The 25,136-nt window shown below is 47.5% G+C and overlaps 1 protein-coding gene across 1 annotated transcript; it reads right to left on the reverse strand.

Moving 5' to 3' along the window:
* Nucleotides 1–2,714: 2,714 nt before the first annotated feature.
* LOC102935798 (proto-oncogene Mas-like) lies at nucleotides 2,715–24,486 on the reverse strand. The gene is given in 7 exon segments (XM_043548451.1): nucleotides 2,715–5,953; nucleotides 8,797–8,875; nucleotides 10,281–10,438; nucleotides 10,441–10,595; nucleotides 11,031–11,251; nucleotides 21,405–21,490; nucleotides 24,354–24,486. Coding segments are annotated over 4 exon segments (1,119 nt in total). The 5' UTR covers nucleotides 10,550–10,595; nucleotides 11,031–11,251; nucleotides 21,405–21,490; nucleotides 24,354–24,486; the 3' UTR covers nucleotides 2,715–5,180.
* Nucleotides 24,487–25,136: the final 650 nt, after the last annotated feature.

Here is a 25,136-nt window from a genome sequence, read left to right on the forward strand (position 1 = left end):
TATATGCCCTGGCTTGCGGTTTTGATTATAACTTGTTATTCACATAGCCAATCATAAAGCACAGAAACAACCTTAAGCAGCTTAACCTTGCTCTTCAGCCAGGCTCTCCCCTTTGATTAGTACTTCAGTCACTTGGTGGTGTCTTTAGATGTAGGTGGGAGAGAGAGCATGGCAAACGTGTCTCCCTTTTATCATGTCCTTTCTTCCCTCTTGGTTTTGCCCCCTATCCCCCCTTTAGAGTCAGGTGAGCATTACCTCATTGCAGTTCCAAACTGACCAAAGGAAGGAGGTGACTCCCTCGAGGTTCTAACAGATCCTGTTGTTGTTGCCTAGAACAGCATCCTTTGTTCTTTTGAGGCTGGGCTGGGTCTGTCCCATACATGCTCTATAAGGTGTGAACTGCCTCTCTGTTCTTGGAGAGTTTTTCATAGAATCATAGAATATCAGGGTTAGAAGGGACCTCAGGAGGTCATCTAGTCCAACCCCCTGCTCAAAGCAGGACCAATCCCCGACTAAATCATCCCAGCCAGGGCTTTGTCAAGCCTGACCTTAAAAACTTCTAGGGAAGGAGATTCCACCACCTCCCTAGGTAATGCATTCCAGTGTTTCACCACCCTCATAGTGAAAAAGTATTTCCTAATATCCAACCTAAACCTCCCCCATTACTCCTTGTTCTGTCATCTGCTACCACTGAGAACAGTCTAGAACCATCCTCTTTGGAACCCCCTTTCAGGTAGTTGAAAGCAGCTATCAAATCCCCCCTCATTCTTCTCTTCTGCAGACTAAACAATCCCAGTTCCCTCAGCCTCTCCTCATAAGTCATGTGTTCAAGTCCCCTAATCATTTTTGTTGCCCTCTGCTGGACTCTTTCCAATTTTTCCACATCCCTCTTGTAGCGTGGGGCCCAAAACTGGACACAGTACTCCAGATGAGGCCTCACCAATGTCAAACAGAGGGGAACAATCGCGTCCCTCGATCTGCTGGCAATGCCCCTACTTATACATTCCAAAATGCCATTGGCCTTCTTGGCAACAAGGGCACACTGTTGACTCATATCCAGCTTCTTGTCCACTGTAACCCCTAGGTGCTTTTCTGCAGAACTGCTGCCGAGCCATTCGGTCCCTAGTCTGTAGCAGTGCATGGGATTCTTCCGTCCTAAGTGCAGGACTCTGCACTAGTCCTTGTTGAACCTCATCAGATTTCTTTTGGCCCAATCCTCCAATTTGTTTAGGTCCCTCTGTATCCTATCCCTACCCTCCAGCGTATCTACCACTCCTCCCAGTTTAGTATCATCTGCAAACTTGCCGAGGGTGCAATCCACACCATCCTCCAGATCATTTATGAAGATATTGAACAAAACCGGCCCCAGGACCGACCCTTGGGGCACTCCACTTGATACCGGCTGCCAACTAGACATGGAGCCCTTGATCACTATCCGTTGAGCCCGACAATCTAGCCAGCTTTCTATCCACATTATAGTCCATTCATCCAGCCCATACTTCTTTAACTTGCTGGCAAGAATACTGTGGGAGACCGTGTCAAAAGCTTTGCTAAAGTCAAGGAACAACATGTCCACTGCTTTCCCTTCATCCACAGAGTCAGTTATCTCGTCATAGAAGGCAATTAGATTAGTCAGGCATGACTTGCCCTGGGTGAATCCATGCTGACTGTTCCTGATCACTTTCCTCTCCTCTAAGTGCTTCAGAATTGATTCCTTGAGGACCTGCTCCATGATTTTTCCACGGACTGAGGTGAGGCTGACTGGCCTATAGTTCCCAGGATCCTCCTTCTTCCCTTTTTTAAGGATGGGCACTACATTAGCCTTTTTCCAGTCATCCGGGACATCCCTGACACCAGAGTAATCCCCCCCCACTCTCTGGCAACACTTCAAGTCTCTGCTCCAAAGCATGAGGGTGCTAGAGGCTTGTGACAAAACAGAGTTAGGAACCCTTTTAACATGAGCAAACGAATGTATTTTCCCCTGATCTCATGCTCAGAAATGGCTGACCCATTTTTGCTGAAATGGATATGCAATGCAATGGTTATCACACCTGCTTTACACATGGATGGTCCTGGGTTTGAGCACCAGCAGCTCCTTGTGTGAGTGACAATGTTTATAAAATCCGGCAAACCTTGTACTGCCGTTTTCAGGGGCTGATTTTGTTTTGGAGCAGGATGTGAGGCTGTCACTCTCTGTGTCAAGCGGGCTCCAGATGTGTCCCATTGCAGCTGAATGTCACTCCATCCCCAGAGAGTCAGCATTGGTGAGGCCACATCTGGAGTACTGTGTCTAGTTTTGGGCCCCACACTACAAGAAGGATGTGGAAAAATTGGAAAATGTCCAGCGAAGGGCAACAAAAATGATTAAGGGACTGGAGCACATGACTTATGAGGAGAGGCTCAGGGAATTGGGATTGTTTAGTCTGCAGAAGAGAAGAATGAGGGGGGATTTGATAGCTGCTTTCAACTACCTGAAGGGGGGTTCCAAAAAGGATGGATCTAGACTGTTCTCCATGGTAGCAGATGACAGAACGAGGAGTAATGGTCTCAAGTTGCAGTGGGGGAGGTTTAGGTTGGATATTAGGAAAAACTTTTTCACTAGAAGAGTGGGGAAGCACTGGAATGGGTTACCTAGGGAGGTGATGGAATCTCCTTCCTTAGAGGTTTTTAAGGTCAGGCTTGACCAAGCCCTGGTTGGGATGATTTAGTCGGGGATTGGTCCTGCTTTGAGCAGGGGATTGGACTAGCTGACCTCCTGAGGTCCCTTCCAACCCTGATATTCTATGATTCTGACACAGCCTGTAATAGCAGAAGTGCCTGCTGATCCTCAGACAGTGTGGTTGAACCTCATACAATTTCTCTACATCCTTAGGCCATGTCTCGAGTGGAGAGCTTCTAGCGGCACAGCTATGCCGATGCAGCTACGCTGCTGTAAGAGCGTCCATGTAGCCGCTCTGTGTGGTCAAACCGAGAAACCAGGGAAAAGAAAATCAGTTTGTTTCTAACCCAAACTGAAGGTTTTTTTGAATCTCTTGCTGAAGTGATGCATCAAAAAGCCAATTCAGTCACATCAAAGGCAGCTTTTCGCATGTCATTTTGAAATGGCCTTTCAATTCCAATCAACGTTTCGCTTAGGAAATGTTGCCTCAAAATGAAATGTCAAAACTCTTTCATTGGAAAATGTCCAAACGTTTTGACGCTGCTGAAATTTTTGTTTTCAGTTCTTTTGGGAGGAAGAGAAGAACCTTTCTGGAAATGCCACGAGCACCCCCAGGAATAAAAACCCGTTTGGTCTGGTCCTTCTGGACATTGGGGCCTTTGCAAAAGGCTCCCATTCAGGCAAGAGACAAGGAGCAGCCACAGGCCGAGCAAAGTGACTGTGACACAGTGTTTATTCACATTGTCCCACCCAGCCCTAGCAAAGCTCCCCTGGCTAGACGCTCACCAGGCTGCTGGGTTTGGGTCCCGTCCCACGGGCCCCTTGTGCTCTTAAGCATCCCTGCATCTGAGTAGGCTGCAGCGTTTCCCTCCCCTTGGCCTATCTGGCACATTTCCTGGGCCCAGGCTCTCTTTCTGTTAGCCCTTCACAGAAATGGGACCAGACGGCCCAGCAGCCCTCACCCCCAGCACCAGTGCTGACCCCGCCCCAGACTCCCCAGTAGCTTAGACACACCCTTTCCCAGACTGCCAAACTTTTGAGCACTCTGGGTTTACAGTTCACCTCCTCAGGGGGTCGTGATAGTGAAACAAACAGACACACGAGCTTTGCAAAAGGGTTTCAAACCAATCACTCTTTACGATAGCTAGTGCAAGAAATATACATATCTAGACAAAGCAATAAGAAATCTAGGCACATTTCCCTGCCTCGCTTTCCTCACCATGCTGGTGTATGCTTTGGGTGAAGGTCAGAGTCCCTCAGGGAGTCCTGGGTCCCCAATCCTGCACATGGCTCATCTTCTGAGCCAGGCACTCTCTCTCTCCTGCAGTCAGTGCCCTCATCTCAGTCTCTAAAATGGCCACTGACAAACCCTCTCTTTTACAACCTCCCATCTTCTTTGCCAGGTGAAACCTTGGTGCTCAGAGTCCCCACCAGGTGATCTATTGCTTAGTGACCTCCCCATGGAAGTCACACTTGAAACATGGGTGTGCCCTGGGCATCAGCCATCTCCATTTCCAGGGGGATTCCGTTTGAACGGACGACCATCAAAGTTAGACAACAGTATCCCTGAGCCCCCAACCCTTGGGATTTAGTCCAAGATGGAGGTACAGAGGCAGTAGCAAGGCAATAAAACAGCTGTAGAATCAAAATGACGTTTGCAGCCAGATACGGATACGGATACATGCAGAGAGTTCATCTCACAACAACTTTATACCCTGTAAATCAATTCCCCAGATTGTCTCACATTCCCCAAATCACCAAGGCCGGGGTGAATACAGAGAAAGAGGAGTTAGAGAGCAATACCTGGCAGTTAGCCTGGTCATTCTGGAGCACTGGTGCCTGGCAATATTAGTAGAGGAGTTTGAATTTGATTAGTAGATAGTTGGTTTGTATTATTTCCATTGGAATAAAGGTGAACTATTCAAATATCAGCTGGGATCAGCGGGAGTCCAGAGCTGCACGGAACAATCCCCTGCCTTCCATGGGAGTGTGTCTGCGCAGGGAGCTGGCTGGGGAATGAGTTACATGGGGACAGTCCTAGTCATGCTACTGTTATTCCCCCCCACCATTTCTCCAGGCCATTGAATTTTTATTCAGCATATTTACAGGGAAAGTGGGGAGGCTGCGAGATGTCCCCAACACTAATTCTTTACAGAAGAGATAACACTCACCAGGTGACACCACGGAAAACTTGCCACCAAAACTGAAATTACGTGTCAGAGGCATTTTTAGAACAAAGCAGATCAGACCATAATAGACCCTGATCCCATTCAAGTCAATAGGACTTTCCAAACTGATTCCACTGGGAGCAGGTTGGGCCCCATGTGACCCATTGTTGTTCTTTACAACTGCACAGAACCCTGGGGCTCTCCTCTAGGGAAGGACTCTGCTCTGGGTGGGCATGGGGAAGAATTAGCAAGTGACCTACCAAGTCCTTTCCCATTCTGAGTTCTTTGATTCTGGGATCTAGAGAAATTTTCATCCTCAGAACAGGGTCTCCCAGGCTGGGTGCTGTATGGATTTAAGTGACCGCCTCCACTGGCTCTGCACTGGTGGTCTCTCCGTCTTCTCTGGAATCTGTCTTCTCCTCAGAAACCCTCTGGAGTGAGACCTTGATGGAGCCATAGAATCGCCGCTTCCCATAGCTCCCGACTAGAAAGTAAATAAATGGGATGGTGCTGCTGCTTGCAGAGGCCAGCACATGAAATATCTCACTGGGATTGTATGTGTTACGATAAGAGAGGAAGATATGAACACTCTGAGGGACAGTGAAGAGGAGGAAGAAGAGGACGGCGAGCAGGATAACAGCATAGAGCTTTCCTGGCTGACACTGCTGTGAGCTATATTGGACCTTGATGAACAGGGTCAAACTGGACAGAACCATGGTGGGAGTGAATATCAGGACATTCAGAACAAAGATGGGTAGGAAGGATTTGACACAGTTTTCATCTAAAAGAACAATACAAAAAACACCCACTGGACAGGACACCAGCATGGAGAGAGCCCAGAGCAGGGCAGAGACAAGGGCAGACAAGCGTTTTGCCCGGCGGCATCGGTGCCAGATGGGGTAGAGGACAGAGAGACACCTCTCAGTGCTGATGGCCATCAGGAGGTACAGGCTGGTGCTGTACGTCGACAGAGCCAGCATGCTAAATAGCAACATTATGAAAATAAAAACAACCTTCACACAAAACGGATATTCCACCACATAAGCTATGAGATACGTAGTCGAGCAGAAGAGGAAGCAGGTGTCGGAGACAGCCAGGTTGAGGATGTAGACCGCTGAAGTGAAAAGTTAACTCTGTAGTTGCTGGAGGGAATTATCAGTTGAAATTTGTAAAAATGCTGAAGAAAAAGAATTCTTGGTTTCTTTGCAGCCATTCTGAAAGGAAAATGGGCCTTTTTTTAAAGAAATGTCTGTAAATAAATCCAGGCAAAGAAACTATGTGATTGAAATCATTTGGCTATAAAAAACTTAGTCAAATTAGCTAAAAGAACATAAGGGGTTTTATTAAAATTTAACCACCCAAATGTATAAAAAAATGTAAATATATAATGCTACTTAATTAAGATCCTATTAGACTCTAAGGGGCTACAGTAGTTGGTGTTTTCCTTTTTAGAGTTGTGTTGTAAAAACAGGAGTTAAAAGTAAAAGGCAATCAAAAGTCTGGTAAAGTTTATTGTGCCCTTTTTAAAGTAACAATCTTTAAGCTGTGAATCCAAAAGCAAGCCGAAAAAAATTTGTTTTAATGTAAATTACCTAACTGATGGGCTGCCTATAAAACAAATACAAGAAAATATGGGTAATTCCTCTGTTTTGCCTGCAATTAATAAGGGTATTTGTATAAAAAGGAAATATTTTAAGTAATGACTGACTGCCCAGAAGGGGTAGATCTATGTTCTTTTTGTCTTTCAAAAAAAATAAGAAGACTGATACCAGCTGAAAAGCAATTCAACATCTCATGAATTTACTGGCACAACAGGAATTATGTTCTGTGTTCTATGTCCTGTCTTGTGGTGTTTGTCTTGTGGCCAGAATTGCTGTGTTTAATTTTTCATAGGACAGTTTAGTTTAAAATTAAATAGAAGGGTTAAATCAAAATGCAGATACTTGTTTTATTCAACTTGGAATACAAAGTGTTTAAATAATATCAGGAAAATGTAATATACTAAAGTTTAATACATTTGTTTAAGTAAAAAAAAATTTCATTGTCCAGATCTTTTAATTAAAAAAAAAATTGTTAAAATTCACACACCAACAGTCTTTGGAAGCAAGGACATGAAAGGTTAACCCACTCCCCATATTATACATGGGATCCTTCTGGCTACCTCAAATTTCTAGCCAGAGGGTTGGGAAAGAAAAAAAGTTATTGGACACCAGAGGTTGTACCAAGTGGACTCCTCAAAAGTGGGTGTGCTTGTCCTGGCTTGTTGCTCCAAAGCTCTGTAATAAAGTCATTTTCCTAGAACGGTGTATGTGGCATACATTGAACAATAAGACTAAAGTGCTGTGTAATGAGCAATGTATATGTGTTCATTTTTAAACAAAGGTATGTAAATAAAAAGTAAAAAAGTTTCCTTTGCAGGTTAATAAAAGCCAAAAAAAGAACAAAGGACGAGCTAATTCAATGCTGTAGGCTCGGTCCAAAAATAAGACACTGGCCTGCCCAAGGACACTACTCACAGCTAGGATTTGGCTGACAGCCAAGAAAGAGGGGGGCTTGAATGTGCCAAGCAGCTGTGAGATCTGTAAAACACTGCCAGACATTAATGAAATGTGTTAGGTCTCTGCATTTACAGGTGAAAGAAGTCCTGCTCCAAGAATCCGGAGCAAACCTGCCATTTGTTAAAGCCAGGTGACTGGGTCTACATAAAGGTCCATCAACAAAAGACTACTCTGGCCCCATGCTGCAAAGACCCGTATTAAGTCCTGCTAACTACCAACACCGCTGTAAAGTGCCAAGGACTGACTGCCTGGACCCATGCTTCTTACTGCAAAAAGACCCCTCCACCTCAAGATGACTTCACTTCGACTACTGATCAGCCTGTCCCTCCTTCTGGGTTTTTTCCTTTCCTCCTTTTGGACAGCAGGGGAAAGGACAAGGTAAAGTGCTAGTAACCTCTCCCTTGTCCACTGACAGAGCTAACCTGTATTGCACCGCTAGGGAACCTGACCTGGAAAAAGGTTCCCCAGAGCAGACGGTGTCGGACTTTGAGGGAGCTATGCACGTTCACCCCATCGTAAACCGGATGAATCAGAAGCAGACAACATCTGTGCTCAAGACAAATGAACTGCCACTCCTTTGGGTGACCTGAAGCTCTGGCTGCAGCTAAAAAAAGCCTTAAGTTGGTAGTGTCCTCTTAAAAAAAAAAAAAAAATGGCCCCGCTCTTTAAGCTGGGTTCTTGTGTTTTTAACTTGTTTGTTATTTTTCTTTTTTGGTGGTACAAAAAGTTAAAACTATAGAATCACACAGTTCTAATACATTTATTTGTCTTGCCCATGAAATGAAATCTTGTATGCCAGCCCTACAAAACACCTCATGCTGGGTGTGTTCATTAATGCCAGCTGATAGCCACAAAGGTCTTCCCATGGTTCCTATTCCCCTTAGTGCAATGAATATGACCTGGACCCCGTCCTAAAAAAATTTTTCAGGCAATTAAAATATTACCTGGGCTGATACCGGCATCTCTAAAAGCAAGTATCTAATAATTTAAAAACAAGTTGGTCAATGGTGCCTCTTAAAAGAAGGGAAAATAGCTTTGGGTAATAGTGAGCGCGCAGCCTACTTTAATGGCACTCATTTTGGAAGTAAAAGAGGTCCTAATATCTCTCTCCTGAATGGGGCAACCTCTTGCACCTCCGCGTGGTATAAATTCACGGGTAACAAGTGCAGTCTGCATAAAAAAACATTTTTTATATAAAGGACATAAGTTAATTAAGCATTACATTATAAATTGTATGCTTGGATATAACCTGCCAGCTCATACTATGTGTTTATGTTCCTCTAACGCCTCCGTGGCTAAACTCTCCCTCCTCCCATCTTGGACCGAATGGTATAAACTTATTAATAATACCTGGTCCAAAGTCACTCCTACCCTTTTTGGAGTATACTGGGTGTGTGGTAACAAGGCATACCTAGCCCTCCCTCCTTCATGGAGTGGATCCTGCTACTTGGCTTGGTTAGAACCACCTGTAGTATACCGCACACATCTCCCTAAAAAAAAAAAAAAAATCAAAAATGTAAAAAGGGCTAAAAAATGCAAATGACTCTTGCCCCCTTACTTGGCGCGCCCTAAATGATTGGACGGGTGCTTGTGCAGGATTTGTCTTTGCCTGTGGAGGTGCCACCTGGCGTATTGGGGAAGGAGTCATAAGACTTCAAAAAATGTTAAAAATAATGGCAAATACTACTGCCAATGCCTTGGTAAATTTGGCAACCAAACAAAAAAAACTAAGGTAGATGGTTCTTCAAAACCGCTTGGCATTAAATATTTGCTAGCCTCTCAAAAAGAAACATGTGCGTTAATTTGGCAAGAATGCTGTGTGTATGTTCCGGACGTTTATAACGCCACGTGGGAAAGAGCAAACCACCTTATGCAAGTTGCAAAAAAACCATAAAAAAGCGAATCCACTCATGGTGGAGCAATTTGTTCGATTGGGTTCCAGACATAGGTGGCTGGTTACATAACTTGCTTTGCAGTGCTGTTGTAATTATTTGTGGCCTAATAGTTTTGTATGTTATGTTAAGATGTGGCTGTTAAATGGGTACCAAGCTGTGCCGTACCAACCAGTAAATATTTCGAAGTCACTCCACACAGAGACCAGTTTTCAGAGTAACAGCCGTGTTAGTCTGTATTCACAAAAAGAAAAGGAGTACTTGTGGCACCTTAGAGACTAACCAATTTATTTGAGCATAAGCTTTTGTGAGCTAGTAATGCATCAGATGAAGTGAGCTGTAGCTCACGAAAGCTTATGCTCAAATAAATTGGTTAGTCTCTAAGGTGCCACAAGTCCTTCTTTTCTTTTTACAGAGACCAGTATGTCCCAAGAATTCCCCTATGGTACTCTAGGGACAAAGGGGGGGACTATTAGGTAAAAAAATTAAATATGAAGCAGTTATGCCAACCGAACCAAAGTCAGGCCAATAAAGGTTGCTGGAAAAGTCCCTAAACAAAATAAGTAGAATGAAAGAATACTTGTTTAAGTTGCAGGGACTAAGAAAAAAGGGGGGGCCTGCATTCCTGCATTTTTGTACCAAATGTTCTGGGAACAGTTTGTTGGAGATCGGAGGCACTGTTTTCCACTCCTTGTTTTTGTGTTATGTCTGTTCTTAACTCCTTGTCTCCTGGTTGACACCCATACCGATAAGAAAATTAGTGAAGCATTGCGATTTGCTAAAAGTTATCTACAATAAGAAGGGGGTAGAAGTGCATGCATAATAGAGAAAGAGGATTTTAACTAACATAGGGGAGGGGTGGGCTGCTTTATGAATAAATCTGTGACGCGACGGAACTGTCTATAAAAACCTATTAGTTTTACTTAGAGGCTGGCTGGTTCTCTTTGGAGATGGGCTGCTCTCTATTGTTGTGTGCACTCTTCAGTAAAGAGCTTTGAGTTCAGAACTTGCGGGTGTTGCCTGTCTCTCTCTGGTCAAACAACGAACCGTGCTGTCTGGGGTTCAAGTCCTCGACACTCTTAATGTGGAAGCCGTGGAACCAGAGCACGATCCTGTTCCTCACCAGCCCGAACAGGCAGATGAGCACAGTGATGCTGTAGATGTTCCTGGTGGTGCATCAGCCAGTGGGCATCCAGTCTCGTTATATTCCACTTCATAAACTAGGCCAAACAATGTTGGGGGAAGGGACACTGTGCTCAACTCGGCCATCATGAAACCTCTGCTGCAGGATGCCGGTCTCTCCCTCTCCCCCTCACACCTGTTAGCAGAGAGCAGACAGAGGCAGGTCAGTGACTCGGACATCCCCAGCGCTGTTTCACCAGTCATTCCAGCCCCTCCCCAGCCCCCTGGCCAGGAAAAGCCAGATCCCAACGAGTGGGAGTTAGAAATATCGAGAGAGATAATGGCCATGGGGGATGCTAGAGACAGAGAGAGACCTGGAGAAAGGCTGATGGGTGGGGAGCATCTTGGACTGACAGCAAGTGACAGAGACAGAATTAAACACAGGGGCTGAGCTGGACAGACAGACAAGGACAGAGAAACAGAAACTGGACAGGATGTTGGCCATGTAGGGACAAGGAACAGCACTGGGGATGGGGTGGGGCCAGGGGAAGTGGATAGCAGGAGAGAGAGAGAACAATCATGTCTAATTAATGGTGGCAAAGAGCATTGAATCCATCCAGCAGTTCCTTACCTTCTTTCCTCCCTGGGGCCTGAACTGAGTGTTTACAGGAGCCGGGCTGGGCCAGATCCACTTCACAGTCACTAACTGCAATTCTCCAGATTGGATCTTCTTGGGAAAGTTTTCCAAGTAATAATCTGTTATCCAGACATGGAGAATGTCCCTGCCAGTCCCTATGGAGTATCTGACACCCAGCACCTGCCAAGTGTAGGCAGAGAAATGTCTTGCCCACTCTGCACGGTGGGACACAGATCACAGCGTCAGGAGGTCTTACGAACACTGAGTGGTTCGATAACATCAGGTAGCGACAGGGCTTTGCACATTGCTCCTGCTCTCATAAACATAAAGGAAATGACTTGCCCAAGATTAAATTGCATGAGTTAGATGTTGTAGAAAGCTGAGTTTATGGTGTAGAGAAATATGGGAGGTGGGGGAGGGTCAAAAATTTCCAATCTATATTATTTGTTTTTGAGAAATTAGGTTTTTGTATCAAATTTTTTGCAAAAAATGTCCAATTTCCTTGTATTTTTTGTTAGACAACTAAACACCACAGATGGAAATATTTTAAGCATAAACAACAATATTTTTATCCTCTGTGGTGCCTCATGGGAGTTGTAATTGGTTTTTACCTCATGCTCCCATTCTCTATGGGCCAGGCTATCCTGCTAAACTAAATCTCCCACTATGCACTGTGTCCATGTGACTACCATAATGAACTGCCCTCTCTCACCAAGAGGGAAGACTGTGGTGCATCATGTGAGATGTAGTCTGACCTGGGAGCCCAGTCTAGAGAGGAAAATGGGAATTAGAGGCACTTGAACTACATCTCCCATGAGCAACAATAGTGACATTTCAGAATTGAAATATTTTGGTTTTTAATTTTTCACTCAAAACTTGAATCTTTCCATGGAAAAATGTATTCAGAAACAATTTTTTATTTGTCCAAATCATCCACAGGGAAAAAAAATCTCTCTTCTTTAACAGCTCTACTGTGGGATTCTATTGTATTATCTCAGAATTGATTCCTGTGAGAGACCCAGTAACAACAAATGACCTTTTCAGCAACTTGGCGGAAGCTCTGAACAAACTGGATGAGGACTGGTCAAGAGCTGTGAGTCCGGACACAGACAGAGCACCCTCAGTGATGCGCAAGAAAGCTGGAGTTGTGAGAAAATTGAAGGTCAAATTGCAAATCAATCATAACCAACAGTTTTTTGCTGCATTTCACATCAAGAAGCTCTCTGTAGTAAAATGCTGAAATTGAATCATGTGATGGATGTGATTGTTAGAACTGAAAATTTTATTTGAGCTTCAGGTCTCCCACCAGCTTTTGAAAGAATGGGACAGTCATCATGGACTGCTGTATCACACTGAAGTCATTGGCTAAGCCAGTACACTGGGCTGAAGTAATTTTTTGAATTGCATGGTGAAATCCAATTTTTCATGGATCAGGAAGTGAAAATTGTCACTGAATTAGAGGACAATGAATGGCTTCAAGGCATAGTTTTCATGGCGGATATTACACAGCAGCTTAACCCACTCAACATAAAAATGCAGGGGTGCAACCAAGAAGGGACAGAATTCTATGCTACCATTCACACCTTTGAAATTAAGCTTCAGCAGCATTATGTAGCACATTTTCCCTGCCTTGAAATCACTACCTGACACTGTTGGGACTCAATGTGATGAGGCCACAGAAAGGTACATGAGCAAAATTGCTGAACTGAGACAAGAATGATTCTCTGATTCAGGAACCATGAAGGAGAGTTTGCAATTTTCAGCACACTATTTCCAGTCATTGTGCATCATGTACCTGAGGAGCTTCAAATGGAACTTGTGTGTGTCCCTCGCTGGAAGGGCAAGCTTTACGCTATTGGTGTGCCCGAGTTTTATCGATATCTGGGATCTAATTATCCCAAACGGAAGTCCTTTGCTTCAAGACTTCTTTCCATGTTTGGGAGCACGTACGTGTGTGAACAAGTATTCTCCATCATCATCTACAAATTTAAATGCCGTTCTCAACTAAGTCACACACACCTGATCTCGATACTCAAGATAGCCTCAGCCCAAACAGATGCTTTAAACGATGATGCAGTGGTTCAAGCTAAGAGATGCCAGGTATCTGGGAGCAGCAGTAGCAGTCAAAATCTAAAATAAATGTAGGTAATTGCCAAAATGGTTTGTCTTTAGCTATTTCTATTTAATAACTTGTGCTGAAGGTGGCCTGTGCCAAGTGGCAGAGACCAGGCCTGCCATATGAAATGAGTTTGACACCCGCCTTCTAAATTCACCTTCTGAGCACATTAGAATTAAAAAATGAGGTAACAAGCCTAGCATGTACACAGTGAAGTTTGCAATTCAACACCACAGAGTCCCACCCAAACAACCACCACAACCTTAACTCTCCCATGTGAGAGCTACTGCTGTGACATTTGTCTAGTGTAGACCTCTCCTTCATGCATGGCACTTCTAGTGCAGTGCGTGGCTGGAGCATCGCCTGGAGCCCTTTCAACAATTAGTCTTTCCTGGCATGTCAAGGCCTGGAACCATGTTCCAGGGGCTGTTCCACAGCTGTCAGAGCACCAGACCCGTGCTGGAGGCTCCAAGGTTCAGTCCCAGGAGGCGATGAAGCCTTGTCCCAGAGCTGACTGTTCAAATTCTCAGCTAAATCGTTGCTTCTCTCTGCAATTGTGTTTCTTGAGAGGTGGATATTTGCAAACGCTTGCTGCTTCTCTGGGTGCACTATTTCTGCAGCTTTTAGCGTACACTTCCTCAAAAATTCTCCCAGAAAGTGGTCTTGATGACAGCTATTTCATGGGCAGTCACATGATTCCCCTTAAAAGCAGCACTGTTTACGTGATGACCATTAGTAAACAGTGACTGCTGCTTTTTCCAATGCCTGTGCTAATTCACACTATTTATCTTCAGGTAACTTTCCTATGTACTTATTACATTTTCTACCAGTGTTTGCATCACAGGGTTTTCGAATGTGGTATTCTTTTAGCACAGCTACATGTTGCTGACAAATCAAGCATATGGGCTTTCCATTCATGCCCACAAAGAAATGCAATTTCTCTTGAAATGCACAACACTCTTGATCTACCTTTCTCTTCTTGGCTAAATAAAGAAATGAGGAAAGGTAAAGGTAGATCTTTTCTTTTTATTTAAAAAGTGTAAACCAGGAGTGTGCTGGTTTATCATTGGCAAAGAGGTATCCACCCTTTGACTTATCTGAAGCTTTCTTTTCTTTGATTTGCCACTTGGGGTATCTACTCTCCAGCCAGCAGGTAACACTTCAGTGCCATTTCTGGACACATATCAGCTTCCACTAGACTTATGACTCTTCAGCATGACCAAGTCGTTCTACACCCGTTTGTGAGGTTTTGCTGGATTGTTGTGCAGCAGTCCTGGTTGGTCTTAAAGTACAAACTAATGCTACTCACCAGGATTTGAACCCACCCTCAGGTAGACATGAGGGTCCCACGATGAGCTGATCACCATCATACTCATAAAGAAATGAATGGCATGTCTACATGGCCCTGGAGTCTGGACTCCAGCGGTGATTTGTATTGCACCCTAACTCCCACAGGTGGACCCCGCTCAGGTGCACTAAATGTTTATTCGTGTGTATTTGAAATAGGACTACATCAATGCACACTAGCAGGACATACACGAGGGTGTTAGAGCTCAACACACTGGCGTGCTCTACAAATAACAACCCCATAGCATGTAGTGCGGGGTCACGTAGACAAGCCTGACAATTCACAGGAAGTCTGTGAGCTGGATGAAACCGTTCCATGGGTTGGGGAGGGAGTGGATCTGGCCTGCAGGCCATACGTTCAGCACCCTGACCTAGAGGCTGAACTGTGAGAGGAGCCTGCAAACTGCATGTCACTAGAAGGAGGATGTTTGTGTGGGATTGAAGTGAACATTTAGGAAAAAGTCCCAAGTCTCGAATTGGCTTCGCTTCCTTGGTGTGTGACCGCTTTCTAGGCCAGCATTCACTGGCCTTACCAATATGTACAGTGAAATCTGAATGAGAAAACATTGACTTTTTGGGCGGGGTTGGGGGGAAGCCACTAATTTCCTAGAAACACTGCAGTTTCAGCCTCAAATTTAATTTTGGTGGGAAATATCCTGCTTTTTCCCCTCCATTTTTCATCCCCCCCCCCCCAAAAAAAAAAAAAAGGGGGCAGCGGAGAGCACCCTGTCTTACACACACTTTTCCCACTATTTAACTTCTTTCCACCGCAGAGGTGCTGGGGGAGAAGCTGATTGGCAGGTGGCTGGCGGGTGCTGAGCACCCACTATTTTTTTTTCAGAGGTGCTCCAGCCCCAGAGCACCCATGGAGTCGGTGCCTATGAGCCTGGGATTGGCTGAACAAGGAGGATGGGACAAGGAGCTTGGGACAACTTGCTGAGGGAGGAGACAGAGGCGGGAGAGTCTGTGCCCACAAGAGCACACTCCCCTGCAGAGCCTGGAATGGAACCCACCATTCCTGAGTCTTGCCATTCCTCTGCCTCCAGCAAACAGCTGTGAAGCCCAATGGCAAAGTGCGTGTCTCATCCCCTTCTCCTGCTGGCCCACATAGAGCATAACAACCTACTACTGCTATCAGTTATTGCATTAGCTCAAGGGGCAGAGGTCGGTGTGATGGAACTAAAGGTTCCAGCTGTACAGATGACCCATTTAGGAGTCTGTATGATGCCACATGATTGAAACATCACAGAAATATATTAACTGGAAAAATGAGAGGAAAATGGAGTAATTATGAAGGTACTAAGTTCCATGCTAGTTAACGTAGCTGGGTTACAGCCTCAATACATTAGGAACCTTTAAATGATAAATGTAGCTTTCTAGGATATCTGTCCCAGGAGGCCTAATCTTGGGCAAGCCATTTCCTTTACATTTAGAAGCTCAGAAGCAATGTGCAGAGTCCTGTTACTGCCTGATGTTATCAGACCACCCAGTGATCACCAGACCTCCTGATACTGTGAACTGTGTCCCCTGCTCTCCCCAGCAGGTGCGGGAGGGAAGACATTTCTCTGCAAGATCTGGCAGGGACTGAGTGTTGGCTGCTGCACAGGGACCGGCACAGAAATGGTCAGAAAACTTTCCCAGAAAGATCCCGCAGGAGTTAGTGATTGAGAGACATTGAGATTCTAAAGAGGATCTGCTCCAGCCCTGCTTCCACAAACACCCGGTTCAGGCCCCAGGGGCTGGAGGAAGGAAGGTAAGTGACTGCTGGATGGATTATGTGCTCTTTGCCATCATTAGTCAGACATAACTGTTCTCACTCTCCACTTCCCCCGTCACATCTATCCCACCTGCCATTCTCTGCCCAGACACGGCAACAGCCCCTCCCATTTCTGTTTCTTCCTTCTCTGTCTATGCATCTTTCCCTCTGTGCTTAGTTCTCTCTCTCTCTGTGTCCAAGCTGGTCCGCACCCATCAACCTTTCTCCATGGCTCTCTCTGACCCTAGCAAACCTCATGGGCACTATCTCTGGATATTTTTCACTCCCACTCATTGGGATCTGGCTGTTCCAGGCCAAATCCCTTGGCAGGGAGTTAGACTAGATGACCCTCATGTTCCCTTCTCCCTCTATAGCTCTATGATTCTACGAGGCTCGGGAGGGGCTGGAATGATCCGTGAAACATCACTGGCCGTGTCTGAGTCACCTGCTCTCTGCTAACAAGCGTGTGTATGAGGGGATGGCAGGGAGAGACCAATATCCCACAGCAGAGGTTTCTTAGTAACTGAACTGAGCACAATGTCCCCAGCAAAGCCCAGCCTGGATTGTGGGGCAAAAATAATAGGACTGGATGCGCAATCTATGATTTGCCTGTCATGCTCATTGACAGGCCCGCAACCCAAAAGTCCCTTTGACATGCCCATCCCTTCTCTGTACCCCACTCACGGTTGCTGTCCTTGGCCAGTGCAGCCCCAGAGTTCAGAGGTTCATCCTCAGAGTTCACCTCCCCCACCCCTCCATGTGTGTGTAGGGGCGGGGGAGGAGGGTAAGGAGGCACCTTCCTGAGCCAGAGCAGGATGGGTTGGGAATTTCCCTCCCACATCTCACCCTCTCTCCATCCAGCCACTGTCCCTTTCCCTTGGTCTGCGGCTGGGTCCGCTCTCCCCGCACCCACTCTCAGCCCATCCTGCTTCTCCCAGAGAGGGGGTGGGGCAGGTCTGATTGGCATTGCAGCTGCTGCTGAGGGCACCAGCCCCAGCTACCCAGTGCCCGCTCATTCCTCACTGCATCTGGGTGGAGGGCCCATCTGTGCCAGTCATGGGGACCGCTTCTTGCCATCTGCCCCCCACCCCCAGCTCACAGAACATGCCCCGGAGGCCTCACCCTACGCCCCATCAGAGCCACCCCATGGAAACTACTGGGCCCCTCATTGCCTGGATGTGGGACTCTGTGGCATATGGAAGAGGTTCAGCACACAGGGCAAATGGGAACACAGGGCCTCTGCCAGAGTGGAGCCTGAGGGCGAATGTCCACCAACCCTTGTGCTATAGGTTAAGGAGGATAGACAGAATGGGGGGGGGGCTGTAGCAGAGCAAAGACTCACCGGCACGGCATCTCCTTCTGGTCATTAGTTATTTTCCAGCATATTGAGAGCCCTCTGCAGGCCAGTGTCTCACCTGACACTAGCCCTGTGTCCCTCCTGGACCCTGGTGCCCTTTACCTCAGGGTTCTGCCCCAGCAGTACCCCTATGCTCTGGATTTCCCCTCCCAGGGAAACCCCCAACCCTCTAAACCCACCATGCCTCAATGGTGACTGCCCATCCTCAACTAGCCCCCTCTCACTGGGGCAGACTACAGTCTGCAACGGCCACTCATCATTGGCAAGGGGGTTGGACCTGCTGCCTCTGCCTATTCCCAGGCTGTATCTCTGCAGCCCCAGTACCTCTGTAGGCCTTCAACAAGGCCTTCAGCCTGGGGAGTTGCCAGGCTGGAGCTCCCCAGCCCTGCTTCAGTTCAGGTACCCTCCTCTCAGGCAGCTAGCCCTTCTCTCTCCAGAGCTGGAGAGAGACTTCTACAGCTCCTGGCCTACAACCCTTTAATCAGGGTCAGCTGGGCCCTGATTGGGCTGGCCCCAGCTGTGGCTGCTTCCCCAATCAGCCTAGCTTTTCCCAGCTGCAGCCTTCTCCAGGGCTGCTTTTAAGCTCTCTTCTCCAGGAATGGGGCAGCCGCCTGCTGCACTACAGGGCCTCTCTCTGTGCCTTTGTTGCCCTGGCTCCCTCTGAACAGGTGGTGGAAATATTTGAGCTGCCAGCAGAGATAGGAGAAGGTCCCATGCCTTCATCATGGCCCAAAGCACCTTGGGATGTGCTAGGGGAGCATACCTATGGGGGGGGGGGGGTGTCAGCTCCTACACTGCACTGCCTCCAGAGCAGGCTTCGGCCTGGCAGATAACCCAGTAGGGGGGGTGGGAGACTGACTTAAGGATGAGAGTCTGGCTTTAACCTTTGCATTCCCTGATGGCTCTGCCCATCACTATGCAGATTCCCATGACACTGAGGGGTGTGTGTGAATGCAATACGGGATGCGCTGCAATCTTGGAGTTCCTGGACAAGGGGCATCTGCCAAATCAGAACATCTCGCTGACCCCTGAGGGGCTAGAAGAGCACGGTTCAAGATGCAGGTGCCTATCTGCCCCCTGTGCACATCAGGGAAATGACTCACGGCTCACAACGGTTGCCAGTCTCCTCTCATCTGGGGTCAGACATGTTTAGCTTCTAGTGTAGATGGGGCAGACCCAGCCTCAATCCTCAGATAGAAAACACAATAGACCTTTGTGACAAAGTGGGAATTTTCTTAATGTTTTGTATGAACAGTGTGGGTTCCTGTTTCCCCTGTGTATTGCACAAGTATCTAGGTGGCGGGACAAGGGTGTGTGATATTTGCAGAGACCCCTAGCAGGCAGGTGTGACTGCCATCTAGCTGCTGGGCCCAGACAACAGCCGGACCCTCTGTATCCTGGCAAGGGATGACTAGGGCCCATCCTCTGCAAGAGCTAGGCGGAGGAGTTTGAGAACAAAGCCAGAGGTGGTGGCCAGGTGACTGGTTTGCCTGGAAAGAGAAAAAGGGCGGAGGAGGGGCAACTGGGCATGACTGAGGGTTGGCTACTGGAAGCGAGTCAGTCTCCTGGTGTGGGACTCAGGGGAACAGCCCAGGGCTTCCCCAAGATGGACTTGGCTGAATCTTTCTACCCTTCTGTGCTAACAAGCACTGTTCTGTGCTGTGTTCCTGATGTCTAATAAACCCTTCTGTTTTCCACGCTGGCTGGGAGTCACTGCTGACTGCGAAGTGGGGGTGCATAAGGTTTCCCCAGGTCCCATCTAGGTGGACTCACTGCAGGGAGCTCATTTCAGGGAGCAGGGGTGCTGAATGCTCTGAGGTCAGACCCAGGAGGTGCTGAAGCTGAGGAGACTTGCCCTGGTGAGAGTGTGCCCTCAGGGGTGTCACACTACAAGAGCGGCTTGTCTCTTCTTCTTTCCGAGTAGTTCCAGAGCACTGAACCCATGCACCCGTGACAGCCTCACATTACCCCAGGAGCAGCTCATGCCATGTGCAGGGCCCTTATCCTGACTCATTGTGCAAGCAGGGGTTCAAGTTCTGGTCTTCATTCACAGGGTTTATTTGTGGCCATGTTAAGGCCTGGTGATGTCACAGAAGAATCATTTTTCACAGGTGTCCCAGAATTGTGATTGCCTCAATTTGGGCAGAAATTGGTTCATTAGCAGCTCAGTGATGTAAGCATGTAACCTGCTCCCAACAGCGTTGGCAACAACAGGGGCCGGGTCCTTCTGTCTAGGGCAGAGGTGGGCAACCTACAGCCCATGGGCTGGACCATCCTGCCCGGCCCCTGAGCTCCTGGCCCGGGGAGGCTAGCCCCCGGCTCCTCCCCTACTGGGCAGTGTGTCTGGCTCTGGCTGGGCGGCGCGGTGGCCAGACATGCTGCTTTGAGTGGCATGGTAAGGGAGCCAGGGGGTCAGATAAGGGGCAGGGGGTCCCGCGGGGCAGTCAGGGGACAGGGAGCAGGGTGTGGTTGGATGGGGCGGAGGTTCTGGGGCGGTCAGGGTATGGGAAACAGGGGGCGGTTGGGATCCCAGGGGGCAGTTAGGGGACAAGGAGCAGGGTGGGTTGGAGGGGTGGGGGGTTCTGAGGGGGGTGGAAAGTGGGAGGGGTCGGATAGGGGGCAGGGGGCCAGGCTGTTTGGGAGAGCACAGCCTTCCCTATCTGGCCCTCTATACAGTTTCACACCCCGCTGTGGCCCTCGGGCCAAAAAGTTTGCCCACCCCCTGATCTAGGGTATTCTCTACAACTTGCTTAATTTTGGTTCTAGCCTCCACCCAGTAATCTAGGAACCCAGATCCACTCAGCGCACTTTTGATAGGCAAATCTATGCCCACTTGCATGCACGTTCAACAGAGGTGTAAACAGAAGAACTTTACTGGAGGAAGGAAAAGGGCAGGACAGGGTGAACTTGGACAAACTTTGCAACCACCTGCTACCTCAGGGAGCATGAATCACAGTCCCTGAGTGGCTGATGCAGGTTTTCCAGCTCTGTGACCCCACCCCAGTTCATGGGTCCCCAAATTCCCTACTCACAGTCTGTGGCTCCAGAAGTGCCAGGAAAAATCACAGTCCCCATTCCTTAGGCAGCTCTAGGGCGCTCCCACCTGTGCTTCCATAATGAGTGCAGCAGCTAGGACAGGAAGGCCTTACTAGAGTCTTCAGGCTGGCATGATGGCTGTCAAACTCCTCTGCTCTACCATAGTCCACACAACTGCTCTTAGTCTGCTGTTGTCCTGCACGGGGGCTCTCACCTATCGCTTTTCTGGCCCCTGCTGACCAGGTAACCAGAACTACTGCTGGACTCTGCCCACAGAAGGCCCCTATGAATGTCACCTCTTCAAATATAAGAGAATCGGTGGCATAAGGAACCCACCTCACTCCCTGCCTCACAAACCGATAATCACAACAGCAAGCTAGGCACACACAATTTCTCTCATCACTAGGTTTGTAGCTTTCCCAGGTCTCTCCCAGAGTGGAAGACTAGCTCAGTGGTTTGAGTTCAATCCTTGAGGGGGCCATTTAGGGATCTGGGGCAAAAGCTGGGGCTTGATACTCCTTGAAGCACATAGTTGAACTACATAAAGTCCTTTCCAACCCTGATAGGCTATGATTCTTACCCAACCTCAGCAAACCCTAGTTCCTGTTAGGGTGACCCTTGAACTTAGTCAGTGACCAGGTCATGCCCAGTAAAGTAATCTCTAAAATATTGGCTCCCAATGCAAAACAGAGCCAGATTACACCCCAATGTCCTCAAACTATCCACAGCTGACATGCAAATGAGGTGCTGGCTCACTCAGTCAGCTCCCTTCACTGTTAGCAGAGACCAGCAGACAGCTCCTCTGTCACCACCTTCTGCTTGTTGACTTCAGACCACAGGGCCTGCCAGCAGAAAACACAACAAGGACATTCCTCAAAAGCTTTTTATAAACAGCCTCATTTATCATTTGGATCATGCGCTGCCATGTGGCTCATGATCACACACAAAATAGCTGCTTTCTGGGCAGCTGCTTGGTACAAACAAGAAAACCCAAGAGAATATGAACTGGAAGTGTAATTTACAAGGATCAGCACCTGTCTATCTATGTAGACTCATGAGTTAAGGTTGCTGGGGAATGTACCCTTAAGGACAGCGGTGCAGCCACTCCTTTCTCATGGGATGCAAACATCTGTCAGGGATGGTCTAGATTTACTTGGTCCTGCCTCACTACAGGGGGCTGGACTTGATGACTTCTCCAGGTCTCTTCCACCCTTGTGTTTCTATGAGAGGTTTGATAAGTCCAAGGACCTTGGGAATAGGAGATATTGGTAGACGGAAAGTGGTCTGGGTTAAAAGTCGTGTTTGGGAGGAAATCTTGTTACTGTTTCTTTAAGGGCCCAGGACCAGGAGCCTTGCAGAGTGGGTGGGACATGGCACCCCTCTCTCCCTGGCAATTGGGATGAGCTTTGGGAAGGGGACCAACATGTATGCTGCCTCTTCCCTTATTCAGCAGGGGAGGGGTGGTGTGCTGTGCTGTGCTGGACCTCGCAAGCCTGAAGGGGAAAGGGCGGATGGAAGGGCCAGCTGGAGGAGAAGCTGGCTAAGGGCCTGCACTTGGCCTCAGTGAGAACCCAGCTCTAGCAGGAAGGGCTTTGATCTAAGGACAGAGCTAATAACTGCCTGAAGAGGCTGGGGGTGGACTTGAGGATGCTTCTCAGCAGCTGGCTGGGAAGAAGCTGTGTGAGGAGACAGCTCCAGAGCAGGAGCAGTGGAGTCTGCAGCCTGTGAGAGATGCCGACAAACAGGGAGAAGGTAGGAGCAGCCTAGGGAAGTGGTGGGGTTATTGCACGGTGCTGTCCTTGGCTGCCTAACACAGGGGCCCTGGGCTGGAACCCAGAGGCGAGGGTGGGCGTAGGTTCCTCTCCTGACCCCCCATCAAGAGCGGAGGTACAAGCTTCAGGGCTAAAAGCTGATCAGTCCAGATGGGGGCTGAGAGCTTGGCACAGAGGCCAGTAGACTCTGGGTTTTCTGTTTGGCCTTTTTTGCTACCTCTGGAAGGGGACTGAACTGGAAGGTGACCTGTCCGGAGGGCTGAGCCATGAAAGCTGCAGACCACAAATGATGAACAACAGGCGGTGCTAGAGCAGAAGAGCTCTTTCCAAGTTGCATTGTGGCACGAGCAGATGCTATGGTGGCGAATTCACCCTGTTACACCTTCCAGAATAGCTTAGCAAAACTCAAACCTTTGGAAACCAGGAAATGCAGAGGTAAGGTCCACGCTAACCCAACTTTAACTCTGCCCCCCTGGAGCTGGCAATAGCCCCTGGGCATTATCAGCAAGCACATCAGCTGCTGTCGCTCTGAGGTGGAGGTGTATTGAATGGTGGTGGCATTAGCTGGAGGGCCTTGACAGCGGTGTGATCTGATGGCCATATGAGATCTGGGGACTAAGCTGAAGAGCACCACAGTGTTGTGATTGTGAAAAGAGAGATGAGAAGTGCATGTGTGTGACAGATACCGTGGAGTACCTTGTATAAAGACTGCAGATGTTTATGTGTGATTCTGGGTTGGTACAGAGCGTCTCTGGGGGCTGGAGGCAGGACCCATGTAAATCCTGGGATGTGTTATGACCTTTAACGGATTATTTCAAACAATGTGAATTTTTAAAGTTCGTAGACTCCAGCCAGAAGGGACCATTGCGATCAAACACTATTCCCTTTATCAACCAAACCTGTAATCTCATCCAAAAAAGATATCAAGTTTAGGTAGATAACATGCACAGTGTAATCCATTTGATGCATGAGCGTCAGTGCCTAGCTGGAGAGCACTTGTGGCACCTTAGAGACTAACCAATTTATTTGAGCATAAGCTTTCGTGAGCTACAGCTCACTTCATCCGAAAGCTTTAGCTCAAATAAATTTGTTAGTCTGTAAGGTGTCACAAGTCCTCCTTTTCTTTTTGCAGATACAGACTAACACGGCTGCTACTCTGATAGCTGGACAGCGAAATTCTCTCTCGAATACCATTGTCACTTTTGCTTCCTCCATAGGAGGTGTGCATGGCACAATGGCTGGAGTAAATGCTGGGAGACTGAGATCATTTGGGCCACAATCCGAGCTGTGGTTTGATCCCAGGTCTAGGGGAAAAAAACATTGGAAGAATTTGTCAATCTTAAGCTCTTTTTTGGAGGGGGACGTATTTCAGGGACCCGTTAGTCAAATCACCCCAAATTGGGAACACTCACCCTACCCCACATTGTCTGGAGGAACATGAAGTTTCAAGGCAATCCAAATAACGGGTGGATATTAGAGCACTTAGAAGAACTTGGAACAGAAAGCAATTCTTGCCTACGGTGGCAGAGCTGCTGCTCGGCTCTACTTAGGTTTTTTCATAATGCTGCAGTATGTCAGCAGTCTATGAACAGGGAGAGCTAATGCCAGCTCCAAACATTCATAAATTGTGAATCAGGCCCCAAGAACTCCTGGGATTGTTTTCAATCAAGAGTAAAAACAACCAAACTTATATTATGTTCTTTTATGGATATCCTGGGTTTGGAGCCTTTTGGGTTCACATTTTGCAGCTTTTTTCTGCAACCACAAAAGCTGACAATTCACTTTTTTTCCCTTAAATTAAATCTGAGACTCTCATAATTCCAGGAGGTAGGTGTTTAAGAAGATCAAATATCACGAGCCTTGTGGTAAAATCACCAGAGCTGGCCACACCAAGGATGTGAATTCTGCCGAAAACATTTTATAGAAAACTTACCTTAGGCTGTTTGCTGTATTTTTCAAGAGTGAGAGTTCCCCCTTTCAGCTTGGGTGAATAGGCAAACATTTGGGGTCTGGTGGGTTGCTCTAATTAGGAGGAGAAATTGATGATGGAATTAAGCATTTCTTTAGTGCAGTCTTATTTGTTTATTATCACAGGGTGAATGGGGTCCTTTTAAGAGGGAACAGATCCAGCACATCTGTGCCTCATTAGCAGCCTTGCCATGGGGCCTGAGAGAGGGCAGCTGGTCTCTATAAAGAGCCGGAGGGTAGCTGTGGCAGAGGGAGCTGCAGAGAATTAGACTCCAGCAGGTTGTAGAGAGCAGATGGCTACAGAAGAGTTTAAGAGACCAGGACAACAAGACTCCAGCCAAGTAGGGCTGGGAGTGGCTGGCGTAAAGCAGGGAACTGAGGTGGATGGTGTGGACTTTTTATTGAGACTTTGAGTTTTGTTTGTAACTGAACTATTAATAAACCCAGAACCTAAGGAGGGATGTTTGCACAGAAAGAAGCCTGTGTGTGAAGTTTGAGGAGCCCAGGAACAAGGGAAACTGAGGCAGGGTGTCGCAGAATTACCCCTGGCCCTGAGGGTGTGTGTGGGAGGCAGCCAACTCTGTTACAGTTACAAAGAACGTACAAAGTCCTGTTCCCCTGAACACAGTAGAAATCAAACAATGAGAGACAATGTTATTGCTTACGATTCCCAGCACCTTTCCAGGCTGCACTTAGCCCAAAAGCTCTCTCCTAGATTTGCTCAGGGCCGTGTTCCTAGTGCTTGTCT

This window comes from Chelonia mydas, chromosome 6, assembly GCF_015237465.2.
Source record: "Chelonia mydas isolate rCheMyd1 chromosome 6, rCheMyd1.pri.v2, whole genome shotgun sequence".
Lineage (NCBI taxonomy): Eukaryota > Metazoa > Chordata > Testudines > Cheloniidae > Chelonia > Chelonia mydas.